Source organism: Moschus berezovskii, chromosome X (genome assembly GCF_049115385.1).
Source record: "Moschus berezovskii isolate FMDL1 chromosome X, NW_MosBer_1.0, whole genome shotgun sequence".
NCBI lineage: Eukaryota > Metazoa > Chordata > Mammalia > Artiodactyla > Moschidae > Moschus > Moschus berezovskii.
The window spans coordinates 50,157,487-50,174,001 of NC_142488.1; the positions used below are offsets into that span (position 1 = coordinate 50,157,487).

General features: G+C 40.8%; 1 protein-coding gene across 8 annotated transcripts in view; it reads left to right on the forward strand.

Moving 5' to 3' along the window:
* Positions 1-867, forward strand: part of PHF8 (PHD finger protein 8) — a 105,868-nt gene extending 105,001 nt beyond the window's left edge. For 7 of the 8 annotated variants that reach the window (XM_055438066.2, XM_055438067.2, XM_055438071.2 and 4 more), the window contains one exon: positions 176-653. In XM_055438066.2, coding sequence (XP_055294041.1) covers positions 176-264 — 89 coding nt within the window. In that variant the 3' untranslated portion in view covers positions 265-653. Of the gene's footprint in view, positions 1-175 lie in introns of all 8 variants that reach the window. The other variant, XM_088834139.1, reaches the window with a different exon arrangement.
* Positions 868-16,515: the final 15,648 nt, after the last annotated feature.

Below are 16,515 nucleotides of genomic sequence, written 5' to 3' on the forward strand. Positions count from 1 at the left end.
GATGGAAGTAATTAAGGAGGGCTTCTTGGCCCAAGATGGTCCTGGAGCCAGGCATAAGGATGGGGAGGCTCTGTGGATAGAGGAACAGGATGGGGATGGCTCAAGGACAGTTGGTGCTGGAGCTGCTGCCGTCACCCTTGCCATAGCCTTTGCTTACTTCTCCTTTCCCTCACAGGAAAGCGTCCCAAAAAGGGCCTGGCTACAGCAAAGCAGAGACTCGGCCGTATCCTGAAAATCCACAGAAATGGCAAACTGCTTCTGTGAGCCCGTTTGTGTTCTGCCCCTCACCCCTTCACCCCCATTGCCTTCTCCATTGTCAACTCTCGGGGCACTCCTGGATCCTACCTGCCCCGGACAAGGTGCTGAGGCGCATTGTCCTGCTTTCTTGGAACTGACCAAAGGCACGGACTCTCCCACGGGCCCCTTCACCTACTCCCACAACTCCCTTCCCCACTTCCACTAGAGCATCCTGCCTTTTTTTTTTTCCATATCTCTGAGTAGCAGGTAAATGGGAGAGGTTTCCAGCTGACTAGAACCCTCGTTTCTGCTACTCCAATCCATTTCCCTTTCACCAGCCTTGTCTGCCCTTTATTCTCATCCCCACTAAAAGCTGGAAGGCAGACTGAGAAGAAGCATGAGGAGAGCCTGGGCCCCTTGGTGTTTCCCTGGTCATGAAGTGGGAGGCCCAGCACTCAACACTTTCTGCAGCTCTAGCCCTGTCTCCAGAAGCCTACCCATCTCTGCCCATTCTCCTTCCTCCCCTCAGCCCAGTGGATGTGTCTCACTCAAGACTCATTCCTGGGAGAAGACTCTGACTTCAGCCCCCTCTTGCCAAATGCTTCATGGAAATAAAGAGGAGGGCCCAGAGTCTTCTTATTGCCCCATTTCCAGGGTGGCCTAGAAAGCCCATGGGCTGACTTCATTCATCTTTGGAAAGAAGAAAGATTCCTGTCACTTCTCAAGGTGGGGGCAGGACCAACACCCAAGACTTTGGTTGAAACTTTGTAGCCTGTTGGAGGAAGCTACTTTTGGGTGACTATAGACAAAGCCACCTCTCCCAGGGTGAGCTCCAGGGATTTGCCTGGAGTTTGAGGTCCAGCAGAACATTATCCACATAGCTTTGGCTGGGCTGCTACTGCTAAGTCACTTCAGTTGTGTCCGACTCTGTGTGACCCCATAGGCGGCAGCCCACCAGGCTCTCCCGTCCCTGGGATTCTCCAGGCAAGAACACTGGAGCAAGATTCCTGTCACTTCTCAAGGTGGGGACAGGACCAACACCCAAGACTTTGGTTGAGACTTTGTAGCCTGTTGGAGGAAGTTACTTTTGGGTGACTATAGACAAAGCCACCTCTCCCAGGGTGAGCTCCAGGGATTTGCCTGGAGTTTGAGGTCCAGCAGAACATTATCCACATAGCTTTGGCTGGGCTGCTACTGCTAAGTCACTTCAGTCGTGTCCGACTCTGTGTGACCCCATAGACGGCAGCCCACCAGGCTCCCCCATCCCTGGGATTCTCCAGGCAAGAACACTGGAGCAAAAACCATCTCCCAGAAGCTTGAAAGCATCTGCCACTGAAGCAGATAGCCCTTGCTCAAGGGCCTGATCCCTTCACCTGTACCATGGAGCACAGCCTGGACCTTCTGGAGAGGATGTGGCAGGACAGTTCATCTCGGGTTCTCCAGTAGGAGCCTCCCTGCTTCTCTCCCCACCTTGAGGTCTTGGTCTGAAGAAGGCTACAGAATTCACACTTTCACTCCTGGGGCTCTGTACTCCCAGATGTCAGGTAGATGCTCAAGCAGAGTGCTGACGGGTCACTCAGAACCCTGAGTGTAGGAGTGGTGATGCCCCTCTGTAAAGGAGCAGATCATCTGATCCTCCCACCTTCTCTTCCCTTTGTGAATGTTTCTATTGTCCAGACAGAGCCCACCCCCTTCCTGGCCCTCCCACAGCTCCCTCCACCTCCGCCTGTCTTCCCTCCTTGGTGACCTGGACTGGATGGAGAATGTCTCCCTCTCTCCATTTTTAGCACTTCCCAAATGGAGTACTTCCTTGTCCTCTACTCCCCACTGTAATGTCACCTCAGTTTTCCCAGTGCTTCTGGGGAACCTAACAGCTACCATGCAGGCTGCAGGGAATATGTGAGGTTTCCTTAGTCATCTTCATGTCACCATTTTGTCTTTCTTTTCTCCACAGCCCCACATCTACTCTCCTTCATTGGAATCAGGGGTCCCTTAGCCCCATTTGCCTTTTCTGTCTTTTGGGACCCTGGGGCCAAGCAGTCCTCCATCTAGTCACACCAAAGGCAGAAAAGCCTGGCTACCTCCCCCCTAGCACTTGGGGTTACCACTCCCCTCCCCTCTGCTTCTGCCCAGCTTTGCTTTTCTTGGGGATTTCAGAGCAACAGAGGGTAGTGACGGGAGGGAAGGAGGGCAGCCTGTGTACCTGTGTAGGCAACTGCCTGACTAGGCCCTGACTGCTGTAACCAAGACCAGGACCCCAGCCCTTCTGCCCATTAACAACCTCCTCCCCTTGCTCTTTCAAAGGCAGCTAATTACTAGCATATTCCCCCTGGTTCCAGGCCTCTTTCCCCTCTGTTTCTTTGTTAAAAGTTTCTGTGGAGCTGAAACCCAACCTCAGTTTGACTGGGTTTCTGTTTAATTTAGTTGGGCTCTCAGAGCCTGCTGTTTATTGTTTTGTGTTTTAAATGAAAAGCAAGTTTACCCTCAGATTTATGCTTTTCCAAAGAGGCTAGTGTATTTTTTTTTTAATGTTTCAGGTTCTAAGTGAGTTGGGAAGGGATTGGGAGTGGCCATAACCAAGGTTTAGAACATGGTGAGAGAGTTACCTCTGGTCTCTAATCCCCAGCACAGAGCTGGGGGTTGGAAAGGGGGCAGGGAGAGAGGATTTCTATTTACCTTTAATATATTTTTACAGAAAAGCAATTTAAAAACAAACCCACCGCTTCTGTACATGTCTAAATATATTTTTAGAAGTGGGTAGGATTGTGAATTTCTGATGCAGGGCCTTTTTATAAACAGGTTAGAATAGCATCATACAAACTTCTCTGTTGTTTTTTTTTCCCCTGTTTTTTTCTTATGTTGTGTTACTAATGTAATTTATATTTTTTTTTGATCCTTTTCCTATAGAGATAAAAGTGATTTATCTTGGCAATTGCTTTGCTCGGCATTCTTTTTTTTTTTTTTTTTTGGTGGTGGTGGTGGGAGTGGTGGGATGTTGGGGTCCAGGAGTATTGCCTTCTCTTTACATTCCCTCTGTCTCTTCCATCAACTCAGCTCTTCCCTAGTGCCCAGCCTTATACCTGAGGTGGGGCTGGGATAGGATCCCTGCCCTCACAGGAGACACAATTCATATACCAAAAACAGACAATTGAAAGTACAGTGAGCAGAAAAGTGTGCAACAATTCAAAGGGGCCTGACAAGTTTGTTGGGAAGGCTTTCCATAGCTTCCATGGGATATTTTTTACTGGCTATACCTGTATCCTCTTTCTGTGAATGTGGAGTTGTGGGGTTTTTATTTTTTATTCCCCTTCTCTCTCTCTGACATGCTTCTCCAGACTGCACTTGATTACTGTGTTTAGGGCCACTGCAAAGGATATAATTATTAGAGCTAGCATATCATGCTTATTTCCTTGTGCCAGACGTTGCTCTTAGCATTCTATTTATATTCATTTCATTGTCTCCAATAGCTTCATCCTACTGATGAAGGAATAGGCAAAAGAATCTTCTGGCATCACACATCTTACAAAGTGGAGCCAACCTGGTTCCACACTCTGTGTTCTTATCCTATCACTCTGTTATAGCACTTCTCACCGATAACTGCTACCATTTAAGTGCCTTTTCTGTGCCTAGGGTTGGGCTAGGGATTTTACCTGGGATATGTCATCACTGACAACCCCAGGAGATAGTTATTAGCCCTATTTTACAGTGAAGGTGACTGAAGCTTGCCACTGGCCTTCCATAACAAGATCTGCCTGACTTGAAGATTCATGTTCTTTCCTCTCATCATGTTAGAAGATCTTTAACAGCTCAGTGAACCAGTAGATGTTTATTGAGCATTTGTGTGCATGATGTAGCATTGAGAGTGTGTCCTGAGGAGAGCCTCAGGGGTGATGGAAGCCTCAGTTCCAAATTTACCACCACCTGGACTCTGTGACCAAAGGCAGGCTGCTTACTGTATGAGGGTCACCATAAAAGAGGTTTGAACCCAACCAGGATTTCTTTATCTTGAAGATTTTGCTTCTCTGTCGCTGGGGTATGACTGGCTGTGTTTAGCACCTACTGGTTAAATGATTTCCCCCCAGCTCTCCCAATATGAATCTTGACATTGGGCAGGATTTAGATAGAGAAGGTTCTTGTCTGGAGCATGGGGAACTGTGTCTCCTCTAGAAAGGCAACAGGAAAGAGGAGGGATTTTAGAGCCCTTGCAGGAATGGTGGGCTGGGTTCTTTTTGTCACCAACTCCCACCCCACCCTTTCCAGTAAGGGGACAGAGCACTGTCACCAGCCTCGGATTAGCAGATAAGAGTCTTGGTCACCTTACTCCTCATAGGATAGGAGGTACCAGCAAATAAGAGGCTTCTGTCTGAAAAAATGGAAAGAAAACAAGAGTACCCAACTTCAGTCTTCTCTCCAATGTGAAGTGGAAAAGTGCACAGAACTTGTCACTAAGAGCCTGCCTTCTCAATGACTAACCAAGTAATTTGGGGGAGATTGCTTGTCTTGATACCAGTTTCTACATTTGTCAGATGGAATTATCTCAGCTATGAAGCCCTCTAATACATTGTCACTCCTAAACTTCCTGGATGCTGTGATGCCCAAACTGAATCTCTAGTCCTGACCTGTCCTTAGTACACACCACACACACTTCTTTCTGCTTGCCTGTGTTGTATTCCCTGCCTCTAGTACACGGGCTCCTCCCTTTCCATCAAGACCTTGCTCATACCAAGTTGACTGAAATGGCATTTGCTCTCCAGTATACTGAGTAGAGGAGAAGAGCACCATATGGTACAATGTGGTGATAGAGAAGAGCACAGGATGCCAGTCAGGGAATCTGTCACGGAAGCTGGGAGTTCAGACAAGGCTTCCTGTCTGGGGGCAGAGCAGGGGGAAAGGGGGGCAGGGGGAGGGTGGGTGGGATGTTTGAAGCTGAAGGATGAAAATTAATTAGCCAGTCAGGCAGAGAACAGTGGGAAGAATATTCCAAACTAAGGCAATAGCATGAATAAAAAACAGGAGTGGAGGCAAAAGAAGAAAAAACAACCCACATGCATATAGAGGACAGGCAATTTAGTATAACTGTAGCTGTGATTTCCATCTAGGGGAACATACGTAGTCTCCAAGAGGGAATGTGTAGTTTGAGAAGTCATATGATCAAAATTGATTAGTTTTTTGGCACAATATTTATTTTAAAACCTCAGATAATGGGGGATATGTAATTTGATGTTTGTCCAAAGACTTAACTGTATCCTGTGAATGACAGAGAACCATTAAAGGGTTTTAAGCAGAAAATGGCATGATCCAGCTCGCTTTTTAAAAAGATCCTTTCGTTTTACTGAAAGAAGCATGGGAAGGATACCATCTTCTAATGCCCTATCAAATGCCACTTCCCTAAGGAAGCCTTCACCCAATTCTGTAGTTGATTCTGACCTTTTTCTGGACTTTTGCATCTCATAAAGGGTGGATATTCCAGGTCATTTCCAAGAGGCTGACCGATGGAGTCAGCCACTCATACAACACAAGAGATAGAAGGTGCACTTCTCTATCCCCATTTTCAGCTTTAACTCTCAAGAAAGTTCTCCTTTCCTATAGGACCATAACATAATGCCAGCACTCAACAATGAATGTGGTAAGAGAGATACAATGTCCATTTTATATTTTCCTTGTCAGGAGTCCAGCAAGCCTCTGTTATATTCCATCCCATTCTGTCATACACAACTTTTGAGGGTTATCTCTCAAAAGTCCTCATTTTATCATCTCTTCCTGCATAAAAACATCTATGGCTTCCCACTGCTTTTTACACATGAGTTTCAAGGCTTTTCAAACCTGGCCCAACCTGGAGACAATGGGCTGTGATGGAAGGAGGATCTGCCTGGGAGTTGAGAAAACCAATGACTCAATTCCAACTCTGCCAGCTATAGGATCTTGAGCAGGTTGCTTCATGTTTCCTTGACTCAGTTTCATCATTTATAAAAATGAAGATAGAGGATTGTTGAGAGTGTCATTAACCCTATCTGTCTTTAAAGAACTTAATTCTATGCCTGACATTCAGGTAAATCAAGTTTAATTTTTCCCAATTAAAATGTGCCCAACAATGCCTGGGTATTTCCCAGGTGGCTTAGTGGTAAAGAATTCACCTACCAATGCAGGAGACATGGGTTTGATCCCTGGGTCGGGAAGGATCACCTGGAGGAGGAAATAGCAATCCACTCCAGTATTCTTGCCTGGAGAATCCCACACACAGAGGAGCCTGATAAGTTACAGTCCATGGGGCCACAAAGAGTCAGACACAACTGAGCAACTGAGCACGACCACTACCAACAAGGCCTGTAATCTTAACAAAGATTACAGAGAAAGCAAGCCTTAAGGGAATTGGAGAGAATATTTCAACCTGAGGCAGGAAATCAAGTTGGCTTCATGAGGAACATGTTTTAAGGACATAAAGAGATGACTGAGTTAATTAGTACGGTGAGCCTTACACTCTTTTAGAGGACATACAACTAAATCAATGACACGAAGTTGTTGGAAGGTGCCAGGTTATCATCCATGCCAGTTCAATATCATTGGTTCCATTCTACAGTGATTTATCAAAGCTTTTGTGTCAGGCCCTGTACGTGCCTTTGGAGGACTTGATCCTAAGGAGCATGTATGTGGTTTAGTACCCAGACTTGGAAGTCCAAGTACAGCAATGCTAGGATAAATACTATGTTACAAATTAGTACAGGATGCTATGAGAGCATGAAGCAGACCAAACCCAGTCTGAGGATCAGGAAAGACTTCAAGAAAGAAAGAACACCTGAGTTAACTATTGAAGGGTATTCACCAGGCAAGAGAAGGCAGAAGAATGAGTTGCAATAGCATTATGAGCAAAAGTAGAAAATCAAAGCATCTTGGCATGTAGGTGGAACTATAAGCTTTTGAGTTGGGTTGGTGTACAGCCTGGGGTTAGATGGCACATATTGAGAGATGAAACTGAAGAGGTTGGCAGGAACATGATCATAGAGGTCCAGTTTATGCTTCAGGATGTTTTTACTGGTGATCCTTGGGGTGGGGAGAGACAAAAGCAGATTAGTGTGGATGCCAGTGTGAAGGTGGTTGCAAGATTCCAGTTAAGATGCAGTGAGGTCTAACCCAGGGCAGTGGTTATGAAGATACTAGAGGTGTTAACCCACCCCTCCCTTTTTCCCGTTGACATTTTACTATAACATTTTCAAACATTCAGAAAGTCAAAGTAACTGTACAGTGAACACCCATGTGTCTACCATCTAGATTCTACAATTAGTGTTTTTCTACACTTGCTTTGTCAAATATATCTATTATATCTATTCATCCTTCTATCCGTCCATCAGCCCATCTTATTTTTATGCATTTCAAAATTTGATACCTGTATACATTCTCTTAAATACTTCTGCATGCATTGCCATAATCTAGAGTTCAATATGTTTGTGATTCTTTTTTAGCTAAAATATTCACACAATGAAGTGCATATACTTTGAGTATAATTTCATGTTTTGATAAATGTATATATACCTGTGTAATCAACACCCCTATCAAGATGCAGAACATTACCATCCACAAGCTTTACTAAACAAGCTTGAATAGATAGATGCCTTTCCACCTCCCTCCTCTCCCCTTCCTGGGCCTCATCAATGCATGAAATGGTGAGGCAGAGAGGAATTGAGTCAAGGGACTGACAGGCCCTCAGGAACTAACAATCTTGTGAGGAAGACAGAAACATAGTCACAATTCTATGTAACAGATGTTGAATGTTGTACAAGGGTCAGTGCTATAACAGAGGAAAGAATGGAAAATGAGATAAAACAGCACAAAAGTTCTGCAGGGGTTTGGAGTGTGTGTAGGTGGGTGGAGAAGGAAGAGAGAAAGCAAGTGGCTCAGACTTTGGAGGGACTGGAGGAGCTCAAAGGAAAAAGGGAGGAAGAATTGTTAACAGCCATGAAAAATTTCCTGGAGGTGAGAGGACTTAAGTCTTGAATGATGTTGACTTTGATAATATGAATGGTAGACACAAAGATACTTTTTAAGTTCCAAGTAACCGAAAATGCAAGTCAAGCATGGAACATTGGCTTATGTAATGGAAAAGTCTAGAAGTATGTGGATTTTAGGCACAGTTTCATAAGAGCTTTGGTTCTGATTATTTCAGATCTGCTCTCTTCTGTATTTATTAGCTTTGTCTTTGGGATATTTCTTCATGATTAAAAGATGGCTGCACACAACAGCAAAGGAAACCATTTTTTTTTTAAGTGAGGAGATAACCTACAGAATGGGAGAAAATATTTGCAAATGGTGTGAGAGACAAAGGCTTAATCTCCAAAAATATACAAATAGCTCATACAACTCAGTAACAAAAAAGCTAAGAACCCAATTGAAAAATGAACAGAAGATCTTAATAGACATTTCTCCAAAGAAGACATGCAGATGCCCAGTAGGCACATGAAAAGATGCTCAATATCACTAATTATTAGAGATATGCAAACCAAAACTGTCAATACAATGAGATACCACCTCACACTGGTTAGAATGGCCATCACTAAAATGTCCACAAATGATAAATGCTGGAGAGAGTGTGGAGAAAAGGGAACCCTCCTACACTGTTGGTGGAAATGTAAGTTGGTGCAGCCCCTGTGGGAAATAGTGTGGAGGTTCCTCAGAAAAGTAAAAATAGAATCACCATATGATCCAACAGTCTCACTCCTGGGTATATACCCAACTGTAATTCAAAAAGGTCAGGAAGAAAAACACCAATATGGTATATTAACACATATGTATGGAATCTAGAGATCGTAACGATGACCCTATATGAGAGACAGCAAAAGAGACACAGATGTAAAGAACAGACTTTTGGACTCTGTGGGAGAAAGCGAGGGTGGGATGATTTGAGAGAATAGCATTCAAACATGTATATTATTGTAAGTGAAATAGACCGCCAGTCCAGGGTTGATGCATGAGACAGGGTGCTCAGGGCTTGTGCACTGGAATGACCCTGAGGGATGGGATGGGGAAGGAGGTTGGAGGGGGGTTCAGGATGGAGAACACATGTACACCTGTGGCTGATTCATGTCAATGTATGGCAAAAACCACTACAATATTATAAAGTAATTAGCCTCCAATTAAATAGTTAAAAAACAAAAAGATACATACCCACCTATGATCATAGCAACAGTATTCACAGTAGCCAGAACATAGAAACAACCTAAATGTCCATTGACAGATGAATAGATAAAAAAGATGTGGTACATATATACAATGAAATACTATTCAGTCGTAAAAAAAAAACCCAATGCCATTTGCAGTAACATGGATGCAACTAGAGATTATCATACTAAGTCAGAAAAAGACAAATACTGTATGGTATCACTTATGGAATCTAAAGTATTGCACAGATGAACCTATCTACAAAACAGAAACAAACTCACAGACATAGAGAACGACTTGTGGTTGCCAAGGGGGAGGGATGAGGGAGGGAAGACTTGGAGTTTAGGATTAATAATGAGAAAAAAAGATGGCTACTACACACAACACAGTGCTTCCATTTGTGCTCATTTGCCATCTTATACTTCCTCTTTGGTGAAGTGCCTGTTGAAATCATTTGACATTTTTTATTGGGTTGTTTGCTTACTATTGAGCTTTGAGAGCTTTTTATATGTATAGGATACAAATTCTTTGTTGGATATGTGATTTGCAAATATTTTCTCCCAGTCTTAGCTTATCTTTTTATTCTTAATACCTTTTACTGAGCAGCAGTTTTTAATTTTGATAAATTCCAATTTATCAATTTTACTTATTTTATGAAGTGTTATGTTTAAGAATTCTTTGATTAACCCTAGGTCATGAAAATTTTCTCCTATGTTATCTTTTAGAAATGTTTTACATTTAGACCTATGATCCATTTTGAGATATTTTTGTATACTGTAAGAGGTTTAGGTCAAAGTTCTTTTTTTTTTGCCTATGAAGTGTTCAATTGTACCAACATTGCTTGTTGAAAAAACTGTCCTTTCTCTGTTGAATTATCTTTGCCCTTTTGTAAAAATTCAAGTGGCCATACTTGTGTGGGCCTATTTATGCAATCTCTATTCTATTCCATTAATCTTATGCTTCTGTACTTCCACCCATACCACACTATTTTAATTGTAGCTATATAGTAACCCTTAATATCAAATAGAGTTATTCCTCCCACTCCAGTTTTCTTTTACAAAATTGTTTATCCTAGGGCCTGTGCCTTTTCATACACATTTTAGAATAAGCTTTCCTGTGCCTGAACATACCTTGCTGGTATTTTGAAAGACATTGCATTATATCTGTAGACCAATTTGGAGAGAATTGACATGTTGTTGAAGGGTTTTATTTATTTATTCATTTTTTGTTGCACTAGGTGTTCGTTGCTGTGTGTGGGCTTTCTCTAGTTGCAGGGCGTGGGGGCTACTCTTCATTGTGGTGCACAGGCTACTCATTGTGGTGGCTTCTCTTGTTGCCCAGCACAGGCTTTCGTCATGTGGGCATCAGTAGTTGCAGCACATAGGCTCAGTAGTTGCGTGTGGGCTTCAGTAATTGTGGTGCATGGGCTTAGTTGCTCTGAGGCATGTGGGATCTTCCTGAACCAGGGGTAAAACCCATGTCCCCTGCATTGGCAGGCAGATTCAATGAGCCACAAGGAAAGTCCTTGTTGAGGGTCTTTAAATATTTTTAGCTTTTTATTTAATTTTAAACTGAAGTATAATAAGTATAATATATATAAAGAGAAAGGCACAAACTCTAAATGTACAGATTAAGAAATTGTCATAAAGTGAACACATTCCTGACATGATGCCAAAAACAGAAAAGAAAAAATTTTGATAAATTGAACTTCATTAATATTTTATTCTAACACCCTGTTTAGAGGATTAAAAGGTAAACTAAAGACTGGAAAATATTTGCAAACCACAAATCTGACAAAGGACTCATATCTAGAATATATAAAGAACTATCAAAACTCAACATTAAAAAATTCAGATGTCACTGAAGAGGATATATAGATGGCAAATAAGCATGTGAAAAGATGTCTAATGTCATTAGCCATTAGGGAAATGCAAATTGTGCCTATGTTGGGACATCTCTACACACCTATTAGAACAGCTAAAATAAAAAAATAATGAAAATGCCAAATGCTGACAAAACTGAGAAACTAATTGTGTCATACATTGCCACTGGGAATGTAAAAAGATATAGCCACTCTGGTAAACAGCTTTTCAGTTTCCTAAAAAACTTATCATGTGACCCAGGAATTTGACTCCTAAACATGAAATGAAAATGTCTGCACAAAAACTTCTATACATGCATTCATAACAGCTTTATTTATTGTTTAATAGCCAAACACTGGAAATGAACTTTTGATATACACAACTTGTATGGGCCTTAAGGTCATTATGTTGAGGAAAAGCCAGTCATGTGCTGTATGTCAGTATGTAAATGGTTTAAACAAACTGATACATCTATGCCATTGAATACTATTCAGCAACCAAAAGTGGTAAACTATTGGTGCATACAACTTGAATGGGTTCCAGGGTCATTATGCTGAATGAAAAAAGTCAACCTTAAAATGTGATATGCTGTATGATTCCATTTATATGATGCTCTGGAAATGACAATTATAGAAATGGAAAAAAAGATTATTAATGGTTGGTAAGGATTAGGAATGGTGACAGGGAAAGTGAGAAGTATAACTATAAAGGGGAAACATGAGAGAGATCTATATGGCAATGGAATAGTTCCATATCTTGATTGTGGTGGTTATATGAATCTACACATGATAAAATGACATACAACAATGCAAAAAAAAAAAAAAAGTTAAATTCCTGATTACACACACAGACTATGATATAATATTGTATTATAATTAAGATTCATCCATTGTAGGAAGCTGTGTGAACATGAGATCTCCTGAACTATCTTTGCAACAGTCTTTATAATTTCAAAATAAAAGTTTAAAAATCTAAGTCAAACCATATGATTCCTCAGCTCAAAATCCTGCAGTGATTCCTTTGTTGTTGTTGTTTAGTCACTAAGTCATGTTCAACTCTTTTGTGACCCCGTGGACTATAGCCTGCTAGGCTCCTCTGTCCATGGGATTTTTCAGGCAAGAATACTGGAGTGGGTTGCCATATCCTCCTCCAGAGGGTCTTCCCAACCCACATTGAACTCGCTCTTCTGCATTGGCAGGCAGTTCTTTACCACAGAGCCACCAGGGAAGACCACAGTGATTCCTTATCTTAAAGTAAAAGTCCAAATCCTTAGCTTCCTTACGTGTTGTCCCTGTCAACTCTCTGGCTTCTTCCACTCTCCCTTCATGCACTCTATTCAAGCCACACCAGCCTCCTTGCTATTCCTTGAAAGTGCCAGGCATTCTTCTGCCCTTGCTCTAGCTAGAAATTGATAAACCTCAGTTCTGGGGATTTTTCTTTACTTTTTGATCACATCTTTCCTTTTTCTCCTGTAGTTTCTGGAATCTCTATTATTTGGAAATTAGCTCTTCTGGTCTGGAGCTCTTGTTTTTTCTCATTTCTTTCCTATTCCCCCACCCCCTTCCTTTCCCTCGATCCATATTAATTATTTGGATTTACTTCCTGGAAGATTTCTTCAAACATATTGTCCACCCTTCTAGCAAGTTTTTCATTTCTGCTAAAGTATTTTTCCCCAAGAGCACATTTTTCATTGTTTTAAAAATAGTATTCTGTTCTTGTTTCGTGAATATATCTTGAAATCTTCTAAAGAAGGTTTCTTTCTTTTGAGAAATGGTTAATAACTTTTAAAAAAGGTTTCCTCTTATTGCATAGTTTCCTTCAAGTTTCTTCTCATCCCTCTTTATCTTTCATGTTAAACTTTCTTCAGGAGACTAATAATCTGTTTGAACATGTTCTCTCTTTTTTCAACTTTTTATTTTGTATTGGAGTATAGCTGATTAACAATGTTGCAATAGTTTTAGGTGCACAACAGAGCAACTCAGCCATACATATACATGTATCCATTTCCCCCGAAACTCCCCTCCAGTCCAGGCTACCACATAACAATGGACAGAGTTCCCTGTGCTTTACATTAGGTCCTTCTTGGTTATTCATTTAAATATAGCAGTGTGTACATATCCATCCCAAACTCTGTCACTATCCCTTCCCCCAGGTTACCATATGTTTGTTCATTTACAAGTCTGTGAATCTCTGTTTTCTAAATCAGAAACATTATATCATTTCACTTGTATAATTTCTTTTTTTGATTCCACTGTAAAGGATATCACAATATCCCTTTGTCTGACTTACTTCACTCAGTATGAAAAACTCTAGGCCACAAAGCTATAGTCATCAAAACGTATATTGGCAAAAAAATAGAAACAGACTAATGGAATAGGATAGAAAGCACTGAAATAAACCCACACACCTATGGTCAATTAATCTATGACAAAGGGGGCATGACTACACAATGATGCTGGGAAAACTGGACAGCTACATGTAAAAAAAATGAAATTAGATCATTCTTTAACACTATACACAAAAATAAGCTCAAAATGGACTAAAGACCTAAATGTGAGACCAGACACTATAAAACTCTTAGAGGGAAACACGGACAAAACATTGTCTGACATAAATTGCAGCGGTATCTTTTTGGACCCAATTCCCAGAATAATGGAAACAAAAGCAAAAACAGACCTAATTAAACTCAAAAGTTTATGCACAGCAAGGGAAACCATAAACAAATAGACAACCCATAGATTGAGAGAAAATATTTGCAAATGAGGTGACTGACAAAGGATTGTTGTTGTTTAGTTGTTCAGTTGTGTTTGACTCTTTGCAAACCCATGGATAGCAGCAAGCCAGACTTCCCTGTCCGTTACCATTTCCTGGAGCTGGCTCAAACTCATGTCCATTGAGTCAGTGGTGCCATCCAACTGTCTCATCCTCTGTCATCCCCTTTGCCTCCTGCCTTCAATCTTTCCAAGCATTAGAGTCTTTTCCAATGAGTTGGCTCTTTGCATAAGTTGGCCGAAGTATTGGAGCTTCAGCTTCAACATCAGTCCTTCCAAAGAATATTCAGGATTGATTTCCTTTAGGATTGACTGGTTTGATCTCCTTTCAGTCCAAGGGACTCTCAAAAGTCTACTCCAACACCACAGTTCAAAAGCATCAATTTTTCGGTGCTCAGCTTTCTTTATGGTCCAATTCTCACATCCATACATGACTACTGGGAAAACCATAGCTTTGACTATACAGACTTTTGTCAGCAGTGATGTCTCTGTTTTTTAATATGCTGTCTGGGTTTGTCATAGCCTTTCTTCCAAGGAGCAAGCATCTTTTAATTTCATGGCTGCAGTCACCATGTGTAGTAATTCTGGAGCCCAAGAAAATAAAGTCTCTCATTGTTTCCCCATCTATTTGCCATGAAGTGATAGGACCAGATGCCATGATCTTTGTTTTTTGAGTGTTGAGTTTTAAGCCAGCTTTTGCTCTGTCCTCTTTCACCTTCATCAAGAGGCTCTTTAGTTCCTCTTCGCTTTCTGCCATAAGGGTGGTGTCATTGGCATATCTGAGGTTATTGATATTTCTCCCTGAAATCTTGATTCCAGTTTGTGCTTCATCCAGCCCAACATTTCGCATGCTGTACTCTGAATATAAGTTAAATAAACAGGGTAACAATATACAGCCTTCATGTACTCCTTTCCCAAAGATTAGTCTCCAAAATTTACAAACAGCTCATCATGCTTAATATCGTCAAAACAAACAGTCTAATCAAAAAAATGGGCCGAAGATATATAAATAGACATTTCTCCAAAAAAGACATACAGATGGCCAAGAGGCATATGAAAAGATGCTCAACATCACTAACTATTAGAGAAATGCAAATCAAAAGTACAATAAAATATCCCCTCACACCAGTCAAAATGGCTGTCATCAAAAAATCCACAAACAATAAATGCTGGAAAGGGTGTGGAGAGAAGGGAACCCTCCTACATTTTTGGTGAGAATGTAAATTGGTACAGCCTCCATGGAGAACAGTATAGAGTTTCCCTCAAAGACTAAAAATAGAGCTACCATATGACCCTGCAATCTCACTCCTGAGCATACACCTGGAGAAAAAGATAGTCTAAAAGAATAGATGCACCTCAATGTTCACTGTAGCACTGTTTACAATAGCCAAGACCTGGAAACAATCTAAATGTCCATCAACGGAGGAATGGATTAAGAAAATATGGTACATATATACAATGGAATATTACTCAGACATTAAAAAGAATGAAATAATGCCATTTGCAGCAAGATGGATGGAGATTGAACATGTTCTCTTAATTCCCTGTTCTAATATAGGCTTCCTAATCTCAATTTTGTCTACGGTTTCCCATTCCAGAGACCCTGTTTTACCCTCTTCTAAAAATAATCCTTGAGTCTTTTGCCAGGAAACAAGAGGTAAGTTGGCTAGTCCACAGAATTTGGAGGTGATCTGAAAATCTAAACGCTTCTTAAACAGACTTTCATGCACTCCTGTTTTTAGCTCCACTTTCATTACCACTTCCAGCAGTATCTGAAGTATCCAATGGCCTTTTCTACAGAAATAAAAAAGTCAGTCATAAATTCATATGGAATTGCAGGAGACCACAAATAATTAAAACAATCTTGACAAGTGCAAAGTTGGAAATTTCCTATTTTAAAACATAAAGCTAGAGTAATCAAAACAGTGTGGCACTGGCATAAATATAGATATGTAGACCAATGAAATAGATCTGAGAGTCCAGAAATAAACCCATACATGTATGGTTAATTGATTTTTAACAAGTGTTAAAAGTGTTTAAAAGAATACTCTTTTCAACAAACAGTGCTTAGCTAGCTGGAAATCTACAAGCAAAAAGATGAAGTTGGACCCATATCTCACACCATATACAAAAATTAAAATGAATCAAACAACTAAATTTAAGAACTAAAAATATAAAAGTGTTAGAAGAAAGTATATAAGTAAATTTTTATGACCTGGGTTTGGCAATGGATGATTAGATAGGATATTAAAGGACAAGCATAAGAAGAAAAAAATAGATAAATTGGACCTCATCAAAATTTAAACCTTTTGTGCATCAAAGGACACTATGCTGAAAGTGACAAGATAACCTACAGGAAGTTTTTGCAAATCATATCTCTGTTAAGGATCTAATAACCAGAATATATAAAGAACTTTTACAATTTAACAACAAAAAGACAACCAATTAAAATATAGGTTTGAATTAACTTTTCTCCAAAGAAGATATAAAAATGG